At 43.9% G+C, this 22,586-nt stretch overlaps 1 protein-coding gene across 6 annotated transcripts in view; it reads left to right on the forward strand.

The window, feature by feature from the left end:
- Positions 1-22,586, forward strand: part of LOC145414426 (uncharacterized) — a 41,228-nt gene that overhangs the window by 7,787 nt on the left and 10,855 nt on the right. For all 6 annotated transcript variants that reach the window (XM_080283964.1, XM_080283963.1, XM_080283969.1 and 3 more), the window contains 4 exons: positions 14,569-14,780; positions 17,397-17,583; positions 20,863-21,016; positions 21,588-21,760. In XM_080283964.1, coding sequence (XP_080140090.1) covers positions 14,569-14,780; positions 17,397-17,583; positions 20,863-21,016; positions 21,588-21,760 — 726 coding nt within the window. The remainder of the gene's footprint in view (positions 1-14,568; positions 14,781-17,396; positions 17,584-20,862; positions 21,017-21,587; positions 21,761-22,586) is intronic.

Below are 22,586 nucleotides of genomic sequence, written 5' to 3' on the forward strand. Positions count from 1 at the left end.
AACCTATCAATCAGTCAGTCTGTCTCTCTCTTGATCTCCTGCTTATCTATCGACCTGTATCTATCTTTTGATCTTATACTCATGTATCGAATTATCTATATCTATCTGTTGATCTCATATTTATCTATTCACCCATCCATCCATCCATCCATCCAGTTAGCCACCTTTATCTATTTCATCTATCTCTGCACACACCTGTGACCCTAATAAACGAAGCCCCAAAGAAAACTCGTACGGAAGGGGTTACAAAATCGTCCAAACCCCTTCAGTACTGTAACGTCTATCAACATTACATTCGTGCAACCTCCACACTGTAATTGGCAACCTCCAGACGGTTTTATTCTGCGGAAAAATCTCGTGGTGAAGGGGTTAATGAAGACTGTATTCAACCACTCTAGTTCCGTAAGTCCCCATGGCTGAATAAAATCGTCTGACACACACACACACACACACACACACACACACACACACACACACACACACACACACACACACACACACACACACACACACACACACACACACACACACACACACACACACACACACACACACACACACAGGATCAAGAATAGCACACCCACGCGCGTTAATCTGCGTGAAGTAGTTATGGATATGAGTGAGAGAATCAGTGGGACAAGATGTTATGATAAGGGTCTCATCAGAACCCCAACACACCAGCCATTCTGAGGCCGTGACATCAGTAAGTGAGGGACAGCACCATTAGCCCGCCCCATCACAGCAGCTTCGCCTATAATGATTCAAGGGGGCACGGGGCTAGGTTTGTCCATTCATACGCTCGTCTGCTGCCGGTTGTCACATACAGATTGAAAATACTGAGACTTACGAAAGCAAGTGATACCAATAGCGGGTTATACTTGATGTCGCTTATTAACTGAAAGAGGCAGACAAGATCATCCATTCAAGCACGTCCCCCAGGCAGTTACTAAGGTGATGCAGAGAAATATTAATTCTCAAAAACAAGAATGAAAGCACTGCGTATCGGATAAAAAGTGCACCAAGGCAAATTTATCTGTCCATCTGTCTAGTCTCTTTGGCGCATCGCGAGAGGGTCGGCCTCGAAAAAGGGATTTCATACACTTTCCTAGCCAGACTCTCATTCTCCAACTATCCAACGGGGGAACAGGATTATCAAGTCCACCTCCACGATTACGATAAGCAAATAAACCCATTGTTTTTTGAATAATAATGCACAGAGGCACAAACAAGGCTCGGTATCATCACACACTATGAAAATACAACAAGTCACCTGCATGAAGAACGTATATCTTTGACGTTCTAGATCCAATTGGTGAACTTTAACACCTTCAGGCCCATGACTTCTTGTTGTGGTTTATTCCTGCTATTTCCAGACGATTTTATCCATCCTACGGGAACCCCTGGTGGTGAAGGGTAAATGACGTCTCTCCTTACCTGAACAAAATCGTCTGACGGTAAAAATTAGAGGAGCGGTTAGAAATTATGTCCATGTTGTAGAGTGGCGGCCTCCCGAAAAATGAGCACACACACACACACACACACACACACACACACACACACACACACACACACACACACACACACACACACACACACACACACACACACGCACGCACGCACGCACGCGCGCGGATGAAAGATGGCACAAGATGCGTCGCCTTTACCAAGAATAGTCATCTCCCCACCCTCACCACAGACTCCTCCCCCATCCCACCCAACTTACACCATCCCACACACCCACTTCACCCCACCCGATCCACCCACCCCAGCCCTTAACTCCCCACCCACCCCACCCAACTCCACCCGCCTTCAAGTTTCTACAGGGGAGAGTTGGTGGGGGTAAGATTCTTGGACCGAAGTAGTTTCCCCGCTGTTCCTCTTCGCGCGGCAGTACAATTAGGGACCTGGAAGTGCAATCGAGTGTTGTGTGTATTATTATAAGGAAATAGTGTGACGGGAGGGAGAACGCGGAGGAAGGAAGAGGAGGGGAGGGAAGAGGGGGAAGGACGAGACGGAGGGAAGGAAAGTGGGAGGATATAGAACAAGGAGGAAGGGAATGAGAGAGAGAGAGAGAGAGAGAGAGAGAGAGAGAGAGAGAGAGAGAGAGAGAGAGAGAGAGAGAGAGAGAGGCGGAAGAGGAAGGGAGGGAAGAATGCGGTTTATATGAGAGGAAAGGAAGTTGATGCGAAGGTGGCAGGAGAGGAGGGAGGGAGGAAGGAGAGAAGAACAAGAGCAGGAGGGGTAGGGGGAGGAAGAGAAGAAGAGAGGAGGGATGAAGGAAGAAAAATTGAAGAAACGGAGGGACAAGGGAAGACGAAGAAGAAGAAGAAGAAGAGGAGGAAGAGGAGTGAGAAAAAGAAGATAGAAGTCAATACGAGAGAGAGAGAGGGGGGGGGGAAGAGGTAGGGGGAGAGGGGAAAAGATGGGAGGGAATCGAGAGAGGAAGGAAGAAAGAGACAAGGAGGACGAGAGAGGGAGAAGGAAGGAAGGAAGAGGGCGGGACAGGTGAGGAAAGGAAGGTATGCAAAGGAGGGGGGGAGGGGGAGGAGGGAGTGAGGAAGGAGGGAGGGAGGGAGGGAAGGGAGGGAGGGAAAGGGAGGGGTAAGCGAAAGGAAAGGGATTTAAAAGGAGGTAGTAAAAGGCATGTTAAAAAGGTTATTGTGGTTGTTAAGATACGGAAATACTGACGAGGAGGAGGAGGAGGAAGAAGAGGAGGAGGAGGAGGAAGAAGAGGAAGAGGAGGAGGAGGAGGAGGAGGAAAAACGAAGAGGACAATGAAAAATAGATGCAATACACCACCAATAATAGAAAAAAAATTCTAACTCTCTCACGGTCGGGGCAACTCTGGTTTTGTCTTTTACGTAATGCCAGACGATTTTATTCAGCTGAGAGAGTCATGGCAGCCTGAGTGTTTATTTGTTAATCTCCTGACGATTTTGGAGAGAGAGAGAGAGAGAGAGAGAGAGAGAGAGAGAGAGAGAGGGTGGGGGGGAGAAAGAAGAGGAGAGGGAAGGAGAAAACACACACACACACACACACACACACACACACACACACACACACACACACACACACGTGTCACTGATCTTTCCTGTTTTTCTTGGGTTATATCACTCTGTCACTATAGCCGGGGGGGGGGGACCTCCGGGGACTCTACCCATGGCGGGCGTCACACTACCCGCAGGGGGAGTCACTACCCGGGTCCGTTCCGTCGGTGCGTTGCAGGGAGGCCCTCTTGCCTAGGGGCCTCGACCTGATGTAGACCCTCAGCTCAGGGTCTCGTCGTCGTGGTGCAGGGAGGCCCGCCTATGTGGGGCCTCGACCTGGAGTGGTGGCCCTCGGGACTGGGGCCAAACAGGCGGAGGAGGCGTGTCTGGCGTCGGAGGCTCCGTGGTGTGAGGAGGGCAGCGTTGGTAGGCTGCCGGGCTCGCCTGGGGGTCCTGGGGCTGTGGAGGTCTGCCAGGGGACGCGCCGTCAGGTGTGGGCTGCGGCCTCGTCTCCTGCTGGTGCCTGGGGTAGACAAGAATTTCCCAGGAGTAGGAGGCAGGCCCCGACTGGGACTTTACAAAGGGCCGCTATAAGATGGATACCAAGCTTAAGGGATCTAAGCTACGAAGAAAAACTAAATAAACTGAATCTACCAACACTACAGGAGCGAAGGAAAAGAGGTGACATGATAATGCTATATAAGTGCATATCAGGAAAGGAGAAAATAGACATAAATGATTACTTAACATATGGAGAAGCATCAGCAAGAGGACACTGCAAAAAACTGCATAAGAAGAGAGGTGATAAAGACGTAAGGAAATTCAGTTTCCCAAACAGAGCAATTGATCAATGGAATGCACTACCGAATGAAATAGTGTGTGCCAAAACAATTCACAAATTTAAGGATATGTACGATAAATATGATTTAAGACACGGGACAGAACGAGCTTGACTCATTCCTGTAGAGATACAATTAGGTAAGGTAAGAACACACACACACACACACACACACACACACACACACACACACACACACACACACACACACACACACACACACACACACACACACACACACACACACACACACACACACACACACACACACACACACACACACACACACACACAGTTTTTACAGAAGAAAAAAAATCTTGAGAGGGACTATGTGGAACACGCATGTCCACACATACTACCAGATATACAAATAGCAGAAAAAGTAATACAGGAGGAGCTAAGTAGATTAGACAGGGGAAAAGCCAGTGGTCCTGATGAAATTTCATGTTGGGTATTACGAGAATGTGCAAAGGAGTTAAGTAAACCATTATTTTTAATTTTCAAGAAATCCTTGAGTCAAGGGAAACTATCTGATATTTGGAAAAAAGCAAATATAGTCCCCTTATTCAAGAAAGGAAATAGACAAAATCCTCTCAACTACCGACCAGTATCACTGACCAGTGTTGTAAGCAAGGTATTAGAAAAACTTATAAGAAAAGCTTGGGTAAATCATCTAGAAGAACACAGTATGATAACAGAAAGACAGTTTGGTTTCAGAAAAGGAAAATCATGTGTTACTAATCTGTTGAGCTACTATGACAGAGTAACAAACACAATACAGGAAAGGGAAGGATGGGTGGACAGTATCTATTTAGATTTCAAGAAAGCTTTTGACACAGTACAATACCACACCAAAGACTTATGGAAACTGTACCATCAAGGAGGAATTCGATGCAAACTGTTTTGTTGGATGCAAGACTTTCTCATAAAAGGAGAAATGAGGACAGTACTAAGAGGAAACTACTCATCATGGAAAGAAGTGACTAGTGGAGTACCACAGGGTTCGGTGCTGGCACCAATCATGTTTTTAGTGTATATAAATGATATAAACAGTAACACTGGAAATGAGAGCTATCTGAATATGTTTGCAGATGATGCAAAAATACAAAGGAGAATTACTAGCACAGACTCTTGTAGGGAGCTACAAGAAGAATTAAATAAACTTCATGAATGGAGTAGTACATGGCAAATGGAATTCAATGTGGACAAGTGTCATGTAATCAAGTTTGGTAAAAGTGGAAAAAGACCTGATTGGGATTATAAGTTAGGAAATAAAACCCTATACACATCAGAAAGAGAGAAAGACCTAGGTGTGATTATCAATAACAGACTATCTCCGGCTGATCACATCAGCGAGAAGGTACGGAACATGTATACACTGCTTGCAAATATGAGAATAGCATTCACATACATAAATGAAGACATGCTAAGAAGGATAATAACATCATTCATTAGACCAACCCTGGAATATGCATCAATAGTCTGGAGTCCTCATCTCAAAAAGCATGTAGACAAGATTGAAAAAGTTCAAAGGGCCGCTACAAGATGGATACCAAGCTTAAGGGACCTAAGCTACGAAGAAAGACTAAATAAATTGAATCTACCAACACTACAGGAGAGAAGGAAAAGAGGTGACATGATAATGCTATATAAGTGCATATCAGGAAAGGAGAAAATAGACATAAATGATTACTTAACATATGGAGAAGCATCAGCAAGAGGACACTGCAAAAAACTGCATAAGAAGAGAGGTGATAAAGACGTAAGGAAATTCAGTTTCCCAAACAGAGCAATTGATCAATGGAATGCACTACCGAATGAAATAGTGTGTGCCAAAACAGTTCACAAATTTAAGGATATGTACGATAAATATGGTTTAAGACACGGGACAGTACGAGCTTGACTCATTCCTGTAAAGATACAATTAGGTAAGAACAGTTGGGTAAGAACACACCGAGCCCTCCAAACACAAGGGCGCATTGGAGCCGAGATAAACAGAGGGAGCAAAGTGATATCAACATTACCGTCACATCTGTTACTCTTCATTCTTCGGCCACACAGTCTTCATTATTATTACACTCTTCCTATAACCGCTTCACTCTAATTATATCCTTTTTCACCATAACTTCTGGCCTTGGGTTCTTTCTTCCTTGCATAAAAATACTCGATCCTAAAATTCCCGTCTCCCCATTATGAATACTGTAATAATAATAATAATAATAAAAATAATAAGTGATAATAATAATAATAATAATAATAATAATAATAATAATAATAATAATAATAGTAATAATAATAATAACTCACTTAGCAGCAAAGTATTAACACTAGAAGATGATGCTAGTCACGAAGAAGTGCTATGGAAAAGATGCAAAGCCGTAGCAGTGTCTTTTTCTGCCACTCTGGGCCAAGTTAAGGTAAAAGGGGTATATGTTTAGAACTGCCATCTCACCCTCGTTAGTGCTGTGTTGTACCTTGAGATTAACAGCAGATACGATGCTAGTCATGAAGAAGTGCAACGGCAAGGATGTGGAGCCGTAGTATCGTCTTATCCTGCCACTGAGATGCGGGAAATTAGCGGCAAAGGGATGGAATTCACCGCCTGATTAAACTGAATGAAGTACAGGTCCAGACGATTTTCCTCAGCGAACTGGAGGGGTTAAATACAGGAGGTACAGTCAGACACAACCATCTTCCCAGTTCCGTCCACAGAAAATGCACACTTGGCGAAATACAATGAAACCCTTATCTCTACCAGTGCTTGATTCAAATGGTTCGATTTTCCCGCCATATATTCGTCAAACTTTGGGAAGGTAGTAGTGTCTTGGATTGTACAGTGCAGCCGGCAGCATAAATTTCGTCTCCTCACCTCTTTTTCTCTCCATGGACTTTGAAAATTTGAGAGGTGAATCCGCAGCAGCCGAGAACGAGGGCACTGATCTAAATAAATACACAATCACTGGCCGCGGAGAAACCACACCGATTTTCAACATGGAGGGAAAAGCTGGAGAGGCGACAGGACTTTTGATGGCGACTGTACAATTCGCTGAAGGCAGTGAGAAGGAAGAAGGAAGTGAGCATGGAATTTAAAAGGCTGTTGCGGGGAGATTGTTGTCATCATTTTAACGCAAAGAAGTGAAGCTTGGTCTGTGGTGGACGGACACAAGCGAAGAGCGAGAGGGGTTGAAATTAGTTGGTTTAGAGGTGTGTGTGTTCTCTTACCTAATTGTTCTTACCTAATTGTATCTTTACAGGAATGAGTGTGTGTGTGTGTGTGTGTGTGTGTGTGTGTGTGTAATTCACCGGGTCGGTCAGGATCACTTGATGGTCGTGATCGTCAGCTTTTTACCCTCCCGGAAGGGAGCTGAAAGCTCATGTAGTCCGATCTAAGGGCAAGGCTGTGACCTTCACAAACGCACACACCCGTCCCCTTGCTCAAGGGGGACAGTAACCACCCACTTCGTCAGTGAAACTTTTCGCAACCTGAGCGAGGCGCGAACTCCCGTCCACCAGTTGGCAAGCGGGAACGTTACCACTGCACCAGCGAGCGGTGTGTGTGTGTGTGTGTGTGTGTGTGTGTGTGTGTGTGTGTGTGTGTGTGTGTGTGTGTGTGTGTGTGTGTGTGTGTGTGTGTGTGTGTGTGTGTGTGTGTGTGTGTGTGTGTGTGTGTGTGTGTGTGGAGTCACGTAGAGAGATGGGGAGGCAAAGGAGGTAGTTGGGATACGCTGTAGTAGTGACATGCTGGAAAGATATACGCTGAGATGGTTTGGTCATGTGCAGAGAATCGAGAGTGAGAGACTAACTAGGAGAGTGTGTGAGTGGCGGGAGAGGTGTGGGTGGGTGGGGGATATCATGTGGGTGCAGCAGGAGGTGGCAGGCCCAGAATAGAAGTGGGGAGGTGGGCAGGGGGAGAAGAAGTGATAAACAGGGGGAGGGGGAGGGGGAGGGGAGGCGATAAAGAGAAAGCAGGGGAGGGGAGGAGACAGAGGGAGGGAGTGGGGAGGGTGAGGGAGAGAGGGAGGAAGAGGTGAAATGAGGGAGTTAGGGAGAAGGGGGAGGTGAGGCGATAAAGAGAAGGCAGGGCAGGGGAGGAGACAAAGGGAGGGAGTGGGGAGGGTGAGGGAGAGAGGGAGGAAGAGGTGAAATGATGAGGGAGTTAGGGGGAGGTGAGGCGATAAGAGAAAGGAGGGGAGAGGGGAAGGAAGGGAAGAGAGAGGGTGAGGGAGAGGAAGCGGGGAAGACGAATATGAAATAAGAAAGGAGAGGGGGGGAGGGGGGGATGACAAGTAGGGAGGGGGGAGAAGGGGGAAGTAGGGTGAGAGAGAGAGAGAGAGAGAGAGAGAGAGAGAGAGAGAGAGAGAGAATGAAGCAGAGAAGAGAAGGGGAGGGGAAAAGAAGAGTGGAGGGAAGAAATGGGAGGGGAAAGAAAGGGGGGAGGAGGGGCGTGGGAGAGGGGTTGAGGGAGAGGAAGAAGAGAACTAGGGGAGGATTTGGCACAAGGTGTATGAGGGTGCGAGAGAAATGGGAGGGGGAGGGAGAGACGGGGGGAGGTGGGGGGAGAAAGAAGGAGGTGAAGGGAGATGAATGGGTAGGTGGAGGGAGAGAAGGGGAGGTGGGGGGAGAGAAAAGTGGAGGAGAGGGGGGGGAAAGAGGGAGGTGAAGGGAGAGAAAGGGGGGGGGAAAGAGGGAGGTGAAGGGAGAGAAAGGGGGAGGTGGAGGGAGAGAAAGGGGGAGGAGAAGGAGAGAATTGGGGAGGTGGAGGGAGAGGAATTGAGGAGGTGGAGGGAGAGAAAGGGGGAGAAGGAGAGAATTGGGCAGGTGGAGGGAGACAAAGGGGGAGGTGGCAGGAGAGAAAGGGGGAGGAGAGGGAGAGGGGGAGGGGGAGGTTTGAGATAGAAAAGGGGGAGGAGAGGCAGAAAAAGGGAGAGGGAGGGAAAGAAAGGGGAGGAAAGGAAGAGAAAGAGGAGGGGAAGGAGAGAAAGTGCGAGAGAGAGGGGAAGAGAAAAGGGGAGGGGAGGGGAGGGAGGGAAAGGCGAGGGGAATGAGAGAAGGAGAAGGGGAAGGAGAGAAGAGGAGGGGAAGGAGAGAAAGAGGAAGGGAAGGAGAGAAAGAGGAGGGGAAGGAGAGAAAGAGGAGGGGAGGGAGAGAAAGAGGGGAAAGAAGGAGGGAAAGGGGACACATTCATCTCTCTCTCTCTCTCTCTCTCTCTCTCTCTCTCTCTCTCTCTCTCAGTGGACCTCAGCCAGCTGCCAGCGGATATACCAAAGTAGTTTTTTAAGTTTGTATGTTTGTTAATAATCGTCCAGTAATAATAACAGCCTGAGAGGAATAATAGCCTGAGAGGAATAACAGCCTGAGAGGAATAATAGCCTGAGAGGAATAATAGCCTGAGAGGAATAACAGCCTGAGAGGAATAACAGCCTGAGAGGAATAACAGCCTGAGAGGAATAACAGCCTGAGAGGAATAATAGCCTGAGAGGAATAATAGCCTGGGAGGAATAATAGCCTGGGAGGAATAATAGCCTGGGAGGAATAATAGCCTGGGAGGAATAATAGCCTGGGAGGAATAATAGCCTGGGAGGAATAATAGCCTGGGAGGAATAATAGCCTGAGAGGAATAATAGCCTGGGAGGAATAACAGCCTGAGAGGAATAATAGCCTGGGAGGAATAATAGCCTGGGAGGAATAACAGCCTGAGAGGAATAATAGCCTGAGAGGAATAATAGCCTGGGAGGAATAATAGCCTGGGAGGAATAATAGCCTGAGAGGAATAATAGCCTGAGAGGAATAACAGCCTGAGAGGAATAATAGCCTGAGAGGAATAATAGCCTGGGAGGAATAATAGCCTGAGAGGAATAACAGCCTGAGAGGAATAACAGCCTGAGAGGAATAACAGCCTGGGAGGAATAATAGCCTGAGAGGAATAATAGCCTGAGAGGAATAATAGCCTGAGAGGAATAATAGCCTGGGAGGAATAATAGCCTGGGAGGAATAATAGCCTGGGAGGAATAATAGCCTGAGAGGAATAACAGCCTGAGAGGAATAACAGCCTGAGGGGAATAACAGCCTGAGGGGAATAACAGCCTGAGGGGAATAACACCTGAGAGGAATAACAGCCTGGGAGGAGGAGATCGAGAACGAGGTACAGAAATGGGGTGAAGGTTCGAGGGTTTGGGAGGGGGTGGCGTGTGGTGGGAGGAGGGGTTGTTGCTGAGTAGGGACAAAGACTCATGAAGGGCCTTTATGTCGAGTCCACCCACACATACGACGAGGCGTCAAAGCTAGATTGATTGATTGATTGATTTATATACAGATAGACAAACAATCAGACAGACAGATGGATGGATGGATGGAGTACAAATAGATTGACATAGATAGATAGACAGACAAATAGATAGGTAGATAGACAGACAGATAAACAGACAGACAGACAAACAGATGGCTAGTCACATCGATTAACAAGCCTGTCCTCTCGTCACTTTTGGCTACATTCGTACTTTTTTTTTTCTTTTAATCAGTATCCCCAAGACCCAGTAGTTCTCCCATGTGCCACACAAATTCACAGTCACCACCCTGACTGTAATGCCGGTGGAGTGCTTCCTTGGAGTGGTGAGAAGGTTTGAGTACTGCATCGACCTAGTAGGGCCAGACTAGATAGGTGCAACCATACTAGAAGTACCGACTAGGAGTAGTCAGACTAAAAGCACTCCCACACTTAAGTCATAAGCCAGCCAGGAAGGGTGTAGTGACTGCTCCCCCCCCCATCGATTCTCAAGACCCTCTTGTGTGAGAGCCCCTGTCGGAAGAGGTGGTGGCCCCTCGGGGGTTGGGACAAGGAGGGCGTAGAGAAGGATGGCAAGGTCACCTCATCTCCCGCCGCTCTAGAGACACTCTTGAGCCAGGGTCACTTGCCGGAAAAGGTGGAAGTGGCTTTTCAAGAGTAGGGATGAGGAAGGCCTGGGGGTAGTCAGCCAGGCCACCTCATCCTCCACGTCTCCTGACACCTGCTTAAGCCACAGCCTTTAAGAAAAAAAAAAAAAAGTGGTGGTAGCTCTTCGGAGGTGGAGACGGGCCTGCCTGTGTAGCGCTGCCTTACAGTGGTGAGCACAGGTTTGAGTACTAAGTGGGACCATACTACAGCAGAACGCCCTCTTAGCAACAGTCACACTACACGCACTACCCCAGCCACTGGGGGCGCCAGACAGGCCAGCTTGGTGACGGCCACAAGCCCGGATCAATGGAGAAGATTGGTGTCAGGAATGGCATCTGGCTACAAAACCGGCCAAAACTAAACCAGCAAAGCAAACCAGAATAGCCTCGGAAACTGCTGGGACATACCCCGTAAGACTGGACAAACACTTCAACCCCGGACAGAAGAGAGAAAAGTAGGAGATACAGAAGACCCACCCTCCATATTGAATACTCGCACGTGTGTGTGTGTGTGTGTGTGTGTGTGTGTGTGTGTGTGTGTGTGTGTGTGTGAAGTAAAAAAAAAATCCATGGTACTGAAGTGAGGTGAGCGATGGTGTTAGCAGATAAAGTTAGCAGAGACGAGGCGGAAAAGACAAGCGATGAGCGAGAGTTGTTCATAAGTGTGTGTAAAGTGTTCAAAATGAATTACATCATCGGAGAGAGGTTGGCAGATAAAGTTAGCAGAGACGAGGGTGAGGAGGCAAGCAAGAGGTGTTCATAAAAGTGTGTGTAAAGTGTTCAAAAGGAGAGTTCATCGTAGTGAAGGAGTTAACAAGAGATGAAGAAGAGTCTAGTGGTGGTTGTTAATGATAGCGGTGTGTAAAGTGTGTGTGTAATAGCGGTGTGTAAAGTGTGTGTGTAATAGCGATGTGTAAAGTGTGTGTGATCCAGGTATATACATGCAGTTGGCAGGGCGTCAAGGTGAGGGAGGGAAGGAGGGTGTTGGCAAGAACAGCACCGGCCCTTGTCAATATACTTGTTGTTGTTGTTGGCATTTCCTCGACGTGTGGCCAGCTTTCGTCAAGTGTTGGCAAATTTCGCGAGGGTGTTGGTAATTTCCGTGGCTGGTGTTGGTATTTTTCGTGCGTCTGGGCATTTTTCGCGAGGGTGTTGGTAATTATAGTGAGTGGTGTTGGCTTACTGTGTGTGTGGGACTTTATCGTGATGCTGGTAATTTTTGTGAGTGGTGTTGGTGGTATATCCTGTAGTCATAAGCAGTTTTCGTAGGTGGTGGCAATTTTCCTCTTGTTGGCATATTATGTGCGTGTGGGAAATTTTGGTAAAGGCGTTGAAAATTTCCGTGAGTGGTGTTGGCATACCTTTAGGCAAAAATTTCCTTGGGAGGTGTTGGCAATTTTCCTTTGGAGTGTTGGAAATCACAGTGAGGAGTGTTGGTATAGGATTCGTAATATTCAAGGGGTGTTGGCAGTTTTCCTTGCATGTTGGTAATTCTTCTACGTGTGCTGTGAATTTTTCCTTTACTTGCAAATAGTTTTCATGAATGGTCTTGGCATTTACTGTACCTGTTTACTGTCGTGACTGGTGTTGGCAATTTTCCTCGAGGGTGAGTTGGGACGGGACTGGAAATGATATACAGATAAAATACATGAGATTATGAAAAGGTAATAAGCAAAATTGTTCAACGAGATAATTCACTTCCGTGTCTGAGGTACAAGAGGGAAGTGATATTATTTTGTATTCAGTCTCCTAAGAGGTCTGACACACTGGATAATTGCAGACGCCAGACACAAATATACACAATACAAACAGTAACAAACGCCATACAAACCACAGGCGTAACTTGGCACATCATATACATTCCTCACTGGCCATATATATAAATAGCATAGACAAAGTTTGCCTGATAGTTCACCCTTTTCGACAGTATAGTCTCTTCTACTGGTTAATATTCCAGTGCTGAGAGGCTGGGTCTGGGAGGAAGGAATGCGATACTCGAAAGTATGTAGTAGACGTAGTGGAATAGAAGGCGAACTTTTGTCCTTGACTGTTCCGCTCTACCCTGGCTGCACATGATGAAATCTAGCTATAGCAAAAAAACAAACACGATGAAACTTTATTGTAGCCACATATAATACAAAACAACTCAGTACAACAGCCATGACCTGGATTGACATACAGTACGTATGATCTATTCTTTTTATCTAGGTGTAAAACTTCCGTCTCCCTATCATTTGTAATGACTGATTGACACTGAGATATGGTGGTAGTTATGAAGTGCTATGGAAAGGATATTGAGCCTTAGTATTGTCTTATTCTGCCCCTGAACTATGGGAAGTAACTTGCAAAAGACAAAAATATCCACCAATTTAAAATGAATGAACTATCATAATTTTAAGTTGTTTTGACAGCATGGGTACGGAAAAGACATTAGAGAACCCTCCCATCTTCTTGTTCTTTGTGGGGGGAAAAAATCTAGTTGACAAGAGAATTTTATCATAATGTGTAAGTTTGTTAGTGAATCTCAGACCAGATTTCTAATAAAAACAAAGATTACATAAGAAGATAAGAAGACAGGATAACTACAGTTGGCCAGTTGACCAGTGGTGGGCAACTCCTATAAAAGTGTGACTAAATTTGCTAAAATAAGACACGGAGAGCAATGGGGATATGCTAACAGCTGTAACTAGTAGACATTACTGAAAACACCAGCATTATCTTGCCACTGTTTTTGTAACATTGAAAATGTAGACCTTGCTGTTACTGCTCATTTATTTTTTTCAAGATGTAGTACTTGAATACCTGCCATTTATGAACTAATGAATGCTGAGTTATAAGTAACAGGTATCCACATGATATGTATGTTTTCTTATAAGCATCAACTTTATACATTTGTAACTGTTAACAGGTTTCAGCGGTACCTGCTACTTTGCATGAATGGTCGTGTAGCCCGTCTTTATTAACACTTTCAATCCATTGGTGTATTTTGTTTTAATCAGATCGCCTCCAGGTGATTTTATTAATCTCAAAGGATCATAAATCTAAGTCTTTGTTTTCAACATTATGCTCTGTTCACTTTATCTTGACCCAAAACTGCAGTCTCTGCAAAAACTGCCATCTCCTCCTCTTAAATGCTGAGTAATTAAAAGATTAATACTTCAGTACGGTGCTAGTTGCAAAGCAGTGTTGTGCAAAGGAAGCAGACTCGTAGTACAGTATTGTCATACACTGCCGCTGATCTTTAAGTGGATTAACATTATAACATGGCGGCAGTCATGAAAGAATGCCATGGAAAGGATGCAGAGTCATAGAATTGTCTTAGTCTGCCATGGGGCTGTGATAAGAGTCTCACACTAGAATATGATGTAGTCACAAAAATGTGTCCTGGAAACAATATCAAGTTGCTGAATGTCTTATTCTGGTACTGAGCTGTCACAAGAGGTTAGGTGCAGGGGAGGGATGCCTTCATGTGGTAGAACCAATATAGCCAGACAGATAAATTGCCTGGTTATACAAATCTCCATCAACAACTTCCCTGCCTCCCCAAAAGAGGATGGTGGACTACTGAAGAAGGGTAGCAGAAGCTAGCAGTCCAATATGTTCATGCTGCAGACGAGTCTGGGGCCACAGTAAACAAGAGGTTAACACTAGAATAACGTATTGTATTAATCACAAAAATATGCAATGGAATAGATGTAGAACCATAATGTAATCTTATTTTGGCTTTATGCCACAGGAAATTAGCTGCAAAAAGACAAAAAAATCTATGGCAGTTTAAGGTGGACAAATTATGCCTTGCTCTTTTTGTACCAGGTGGCGGGCTTGGAGTGGTGGGGATACAACTGGTGAACGAGGATATGGAGGTGGTGACAGTAGAGAATGGCACGGCAGAGGCAGTGGTGCTTGACTGTCCCTATGAGATGGAGGAGGGGGACAAGCTGGAGGACATTGACATCAAGTGGTACTTTGAGGAGGCGGTGGCTCCATTTTACCAGTGGATACCCAGCGATCCACATCCCCCACAGGTATGTATGTGTACCAGTTACACAACATCTCTAAGCTCCTTCTCTTCCAAAATGTGAATGGTGGACAGCAGAAGGGCCCTGCAGTCCACTAGGTTCATGTTCTAATGACCCAGAGGTTAAAACAACTGTGTGTGTATTGTAGTGGCCGGCTTACACAGAAGGTATGGCATCACTGGAAATATATATATATATATATATATATATATATATATATATATATATATATATATATATATATATATATATATATATATATAGAACCCAGCAATAGAGAAAGGAGCTGTTCTGCAGAGCTGGTGAGTGTGTGAATATGCTTGCTATTAAGTTGTTCTTAAAGTTGCTATGGTTAGGGAACATCCTGAGTGCAGAACTTAAATAAGAAATAGAGGCAGCTGTATTTATCCGCTACAGCATGGGAAAAATTGCAGTCAAAAGGGCAGTGCAAAAAGTGGCAAGGCTGAGAAAAGCAGCTGCCAAAAGCAGCAGTGAAGTTTGTGGCAGCCACATGGAGGATGGGTTTCTACAACAAAGCGGTTAGAAAATGGCATCATCATCAAAACATCAGCCCTTCTGACCACCACAAAGCTCAAGTGATTCAAACCAGGCAGCTGGCAGGACAGGTACAATACAAGGAGATAAACCTGGCAAACTTCAGGAGAGCCTAAGTGTATGTGCCTCAAACAGCCACTAATGACAGTGGCTGCAGGTGGTAGCCAGAAGTTCGTGAGGTAGCAAAGAAAGCCAATTTAGCATCCATAAGGATGGTAGCAGTTGTTCAGGCAGTCTGCCAAGCTGAGTGCAAAGCAGACACAAACACATCCATGAAAGGTAATGTTGATTGAAGTGTGAGATATGACCTCCAAAAGGATGCATTGCTTCACAACCTTCCTTGGCTTGGTAAACCATTTAAAAGTGTCAGTGATGGCCACAAGACTGAGTCTAACTAATAGCCACTTCAAAGTGTAGGATGGGCTGACTGACCCAACCCCTATGGACACCAAAGAGTGATGTCCCAGGGCTGTGGTCTGAGTGATCCCCAGAGGCTGTGATCAAGGATGCACCTGATGGGTGTCTTCAAAATACTGAAAGTAGAATTAGGAAGATATCTTAAGAGTGTTAAAGATATATATTTGTGTTTATGTATAATATATGTACTGTATATATTTCATGTGTACAGTATTATATATATATATATATATATATATATATATATATATATATATATATATATATATATATATATTGCCAGACGCCTCAGTCCCGTTTGGGGTGGCCACAAACAAATCGCCTCCACGTCGTCCTATCCCCTGCCATTTCACTGCCCTGCTCCCAACTCACACCCCCCTCTCTCATATACCTCTCCACCCCATCCCTCCATCTCATCCTCGGCCTCCCCCTCCCTCTTCCCCCCTCCACCTCACTCACATACACTCTCTTCGTCAGTCTTTCACCCTCCATCCTCTCCACATGGCCAAACCACCTCAGTGTGTTCCTCCTAATGCTTCCTATCACATCCATATCCACACCACAACGCTCCATTATATCCTCATTTGTCAGCCTGTCTCTCCATGTGACTCCACAGGCTCCTCTTAAATAACTCGATTTCCACTGCTCTCACTCTTGACTTGTGTCCTTCCAATAATGTCCAAGCTTCACTTCCATACGTTAGAGTTGGTATCACAATACTGTCATGTAGTAACTTTTTCACTTCCATGCTCACTTCCCTGTTTCTTATCACTGCTTTCAAAGAACCAGCAACCTTTCTTCCCTGCTGTACCCTTTCAAGTACTTCACCCTCCAAACCTCCATCCTTACTCATCACACTACCCAAGTACTTAAACGTACTCACATTTATATATATATATATATATATATATATATATATATATATATATATACAGTAAACCCTTCATAAGTCAAACTATATATATGAGACTCTAGGGCAGTTCGACTTACGAGTTTTCTATCTGGAAATCATTGAAAAAAAAAAAAAACTATATTACCCCTACAATAGTCGCAAATTATGTGTGATTACTTGTTTATTAACACAAAACTAAAGAAGCTAAAATAAACAATAAAACAAGTTGGTGCATGACGTAGGCTAGGGTAGGATAGGAGGTTGCATAGTGGAGGGTGCAACAGTCACTTAATTACTGTATGTAAAGTTCTGCACCTATTTACGTCACATTACAGTCCGTTAAACTAAAATGTAACACTTGCAATATAATAAACCAAAACGCAGCATTTGGAATATAAGAAACTAGAATGTAACCCATTGAAAAAACATTAAGTCAAACCTCGGTCAGCGTTTGACTTACTGGAAATTGAGCCTTCTGCTGGGTCGACTTATTGAGGTTTCAGTATATATATATATATATATATATATATATATATATATATATATATATATATATATATATATATATATACCGGTATATATACTGGAGGGCAGTCAAATGGTGGGTGACAGAGCGACTTGGAGACTTTGTGTCTGCGGCCACCCTTTGTGGGATTAGGGCGTCGGGCTATAGATAGATAGATAGAATTTGAGTTACTGTACTATTACAATTATGGTAATGTTTCTCCTCCTTGATTCTGGTACCGTATGCCTTTCAGACAATAGAAAAATTCCGTGAGCAGGTAGACACCAGCTACCGTGTGGAAGTTGAGGGTGATGGTGCAGCTCATATTCACCGTGCCATCAGGCTCCTTAACCCCACAACTGAGCTCACCGGTGACTACTTCTGCCGCATCTCATCATTTCTTAATCACAAGTTGGGCAAGCGCAAACTGGTCGTTTACAGTAAGTACAGTTTACAGAATTTAAATTAATATGAATATCTAATGTAAGTGCAGGCACTCTACAGTTACTGCATATTCACAAAAGCTCCATTATTCATAATTAATTGATTATGGCACCCCCTTGTGAGACTTATGAATATCCAGACTTGAACAACTAAGCCTATGAGGGAAAAACTAACCGATTGTGGGGTCCATGACTAGCTATTATAAGACTTTTGATCAAGTCCTACCTAACCACTGACTGAGTTTGGAAGTTTAGTTTATAATATTACGCTGGATTATATACTGTAAAATGTACTAAAGTGCAGGTTGTTGTTGCTCAACCCTGGTCTGCCTAGACATGCTCAACAACTGACAGCAAATATGCACCCACCCCATAGGACTGTCCCACAGGTTCCCTATGCTGATGATGTTATGTCTGCATCATAGTGTAACACATGCTGTACGGTGTTCTGTTACCTGTATGTGTGTCGTGCCTAATCTGTAAGTGGGGCACTGGTTGTCTGTGATTCCACCCAACCAAGAGCTAAGCCCAGGTACACTATTGAAACAGTAAAGGCCTTACATGAGCAGAGGTGAGTGCTGGGCTTTGGGTGATGAGGAGCATGGGGGTTTGTGTGAGGCTTACTGGTCTCTGCCTGACTCAGTTTCCTTCAGGAAGCCTTCAGAGTTAGGAAAGGACTCTACACACTCCTCCAAGATCAAAAGGTCATCCATGTCTGAGTCATGGACACTTGTTGCATGCAGAGAAGTAGTAATAAAATGCAGTACTCAAGGTTTCCACAGTCCTACCTTCAAGAGTTGTGAAATTTAATTTATCGTTCTATTGATTTATCACATAATAAACTATTTTATAATGAGATCTGACTGTATATATATATATATATATATATATATATATATATATATATATTGAGTGAGAGAGAGAGAGAGAGAGAGAGAGAGAGAGAGAGAATGTGTGTCAAACTTCAGGAGGATATTCTTGGGCTAATTTTTAGTAACATATGCTCCTTCAACATTGACTCAATTCTCAACCGTTACAGAACTACAGTTACTGATAACCTTGTGGGTGAATTAAGAGACAGCAATTTCACCCATGGTGATCAGTAATTGTAGCTCCATTATAGATGTGTTTAGACCTGTGTTAATATAGCATTTGTCATAATTAGCCCATGAATAACCTCAGAAAGCTTGGCATGTGTGACCTTGACCTGACTGTCTTCAAAATCAACTCCCTTTATTCATACCTTACGACAAGCCCTTCCACCAAGTTGGTCCAAATGAGATCAAAGCTGTTTATGGCAACCTTGGCATTTGACCCTGACCATTGACCTATAGTTCTCGAAAATGATAATGCAACCCTTTAGCTGAGTCAACCCATTCATCACTTTTGGTTAAAATAAAATAAAAACTGTTTGATAATTAGTAAATCACAACTCTGTTCCTATGTTACATACAACTCTGTCCCCTCCCTACAGAGTGAGATGCTGCTATGGTTATTAGCATCTCCAAAAGGTAACTTTTAACAAGGACTTACTGTACAAACCTTTATTTCTTGGTGAAGCATACTGACACATACCTTTTATTTTTTCAGTGGAGTGGGCTTGAGGACACAGTTTTTGTTGTGGTGTCTGAAATAGTAATAAAGAATATAAATAAACTGAAGCACCTTGAACCATTAGGTACTGTATGGGATAGCCTACTGCACTTCCCTCTGTCACAATATCTTCAAATTTATTCCTTCATATTGTATCCTGTTCACTTCTGAGCCACAATTTCTATCCACCCTCTAATCCTGCCTGTGACTGAGAGGAGCTGTAAGCAAGGTTTTACAAAGCTATGAACAACAGTCTTAAGTTTTCTAGATTACACACTTATTTGCACCATCACAAACTGTTCTTCAGATTGTCTAGCAGAACTTTGAATTACCATCCTAACAATGGATTTTTTTTTTTTTTTAATGACTTCCCTCCAGTCAAAGGTAGAATTAGAGGGCAGCAGAACCTACCACACATCATCATCATCATCACATCATCATCATCATCACATCATCATCATCATCATCATCATCATCATCATCATCATCATCATCACAGTACCATCATAATCATCATGTTGACTCTATACAGGGGTTTTATCCGCCCTTGTGTGGAGTACAACTCTTATGTGTGGGGAGGCTCCCCACATACAGCCCTTCTCAATAGGGTGGAGTCAAAGGCTTTTCGTCTCATTAACTCTCCTCCTCTTACTGACTCCCTTCAACCTCTGTCTCTTTGCCGCACTGTTGCATCTTTATCTCTTTTCTATCGCTACTTTAATGGTCACTGCTCCTCTGACCTATCTGCTTGCATTCCTCCACCTCTACGACGGGCGCGTAGCACCCGTCTGGCAGCAAACTCTCATCCCTTTTCTGTCCAACTCTCTAATGCAAGAGTTAACCGTTACTCCCAGTCTTTCATTTATGCAACAGGTCAACTCTGGAACTGTCTCCCTCTGTCTGTATTTCCTGCTGCCTATGATCTCCAGTCTTTCAAACGCAGTGTGTCCAGGCATCTCAAAATGATCGGATCTTGAATTTGGCTCTCTATTGTATTTTGTTTTTCTCTTTGAGGGAACTGTTACTGCGGGCTCATGGCCTTTGGTTCCTTCTTCCTCGCATAAAAAAAAAAAAAAAAAAAAGATAAGGCAGAATTCAGAAAATAAGGAAAGAGTAGTAGTAGTAGTTGTAGTAGTAGTAGTTTTTTTACATCACCTCCATCCAGTTGGGAACTATGGTATATTGTGAAGATTAAAACCAACCTTCATAATACAGTTCACTGTTTGTAGTTGTAATGTGAAGGTTAACACTAACCCTCATATTGCAAGTAGTACCGTAGTAGTAGTAGTAGTAATAATAGTAGTAGCAGTAGTAGTTGCAACCTCAGGCTCATAAGGATGTGAGCCCAGTGACTGCAGACTGAAGTTGCTCTTTTCCTGCAATACATCATCCTCCATTCGAGGGATATGGAGGGAGCTGAGCAACTGTTATATAAACAGACAGTGAATTTGTCCGTTTATATTGGTGCCACTGTATGAAGGCAGCCCTCACCAGCAACCAAAGAATGAGAAAGCACAAAAATTGGAAAACCACTGTATCAACAGTATGCCAAGTGAAATCAGCCAGATATACACTTATACTGTACATTATTCAAGACCCTAAAATCCTGGCTCCAGCTCAAAGACTTAACTATCTGCAAATAATTTCTCCCTGTATTGTCTCATCCCTGTCGTTCTTCCCCAGCCAAACCTGAGGTGATGGTGTGGACAGACAAGGTGGAGGTGGAAGGTGAGGGAGGACAAAAGGAGAATGGTGTGGAAGTGAAGTGTGAAGTGGAAGGGATGTATCCACAGCCAGCCCTCTCCATCAGTCACATCCTATCCGAGGGAGGAGAAAGGTGAGTGGCCATATAAGGCAGATATATTAGTAAAGTAAGTCTTCACCATGAGTTTTCCTTTTTTATGCTGTCTGCTGTTTTACATTATTATCATCATCATCATCACTATCATCATAACCTTTTTTCTTACGTAAGGATATCCATAACATAGACTTCTTTCAGGATAACATTCTACTTTTAGTACTGTACTTACTTGGTGGTAAATAAAGAGAAACTGCTTGATAAATTCCCCCTTTCCTATCTGTAAGGCTTATCTCACTGTTTCCTCCTAATTACAGCATCAACTGCATGGCAGCCATTGTGATATTTTGCAACATGTAGCTGGGGACAGAAGGAAAATTTAACAGTAGTGTGGCTGAGGAAAGAATGAAGAGTGTGTGGAAAGAGATCACTGTTGTTCTAAGTACCTCAAGTGTAATTATAACTCTCATTACTCTTTCAGTAACAGACACAAATAAAAACATTCCTTACTGTATGAGAAAACTGAAATGCCCAAGAACAAGTGACTGGTTCATAGGTCGCTGTTACCATAAAGATCTCAGATGTAATCAAGCCTTTCTTCCTGTTACAGACACGAACTAACAAAAGTGGATGTGACCACAACTGCTGGCGAGGGCCTGTACAGTGCACATGCGGAGGGTCGGGTATCTGATGCAGCACTTGATGGCACCACTGTCTTCTGGTGTAATGTCACAGTATCTGACACTGACCTCAACTTCTCAAACAACACAAAATATCAACCTAGTAAGTCTCCACATACGGTACTGCCATGTCACACAACTACATTATCTGTCTAATACTTGAGATCGATGGCATGGCTCTGAAGAAATTGCCCTCATTCCTTCTTAATGTAACTGGATACTTCATTCTTTGACTCTTTGTTAATATATCTGTGTGCCTATTTCTTTCTTTGGCCTTCTGTTATGCATTCTTTTTATATTTCATATCCTCTCTTCTTTCCTTTTGTGCTTATTTACTTTCCATTACCACCCTAGACATAAAGATTTTTTTCATTCTCAGATACTCATCTCCCTAATATGGTTAATTAACTGCATTCTCATATTAACTTGATCTCACTCCTCATATACTCCATCAGTCTCCAATTTGTGATGCCTTTTTTTTCATGAATCCATGTCAGGTGATTGGTGTTGTTGTGGCCTGAGGCTCATCAGGACATAAACCCAGTGGACTGCAGGCTGAAACTGCCCTTTTACTGCTGTCCACCATCCTTCTTTTGGAGACTGGCAAAGCACTGACGAGTGTTTATGTAACTTGGCACTGGAGTTGCCCTGTTTTTTTATTGGTGCCACCACATGAAGGTGTCCATCCTCATCACCATTCCATACCATACTCTTCTTCATATTCCTTTTTTTTCCCCAGACATGTCATCAGTTTTTTTGTTCTTTTCACCTTTTCTGTTCCCATGAATCCTCTTCACTGTTCTCTCTAAACTCCCTTTTATTCTATTCTCCCGTTTTCTATTTATCTTCCTACCAACAATGAAGAGTTCCTGAAACTAACTATCTATCTATTGTCAGACGTTATAATCCCATTAGGGATGACCATAAAC

This window comes from Coenobita brevimanus, chromosome 99 (genome assembly GCF_032717465.1).
Source record: "Coenobita brevimanus isolate Jiangsu-jjx chromosome 99, ASM3271746v2, whole genome shotgun sequence".
NCBI classification, from domain to species: Eukaryota; Metazoa; Arthropoda; class Malacostraca; order Decapoda; family Coenobitidae; genus Coenobita; species Coenobita brevimanus.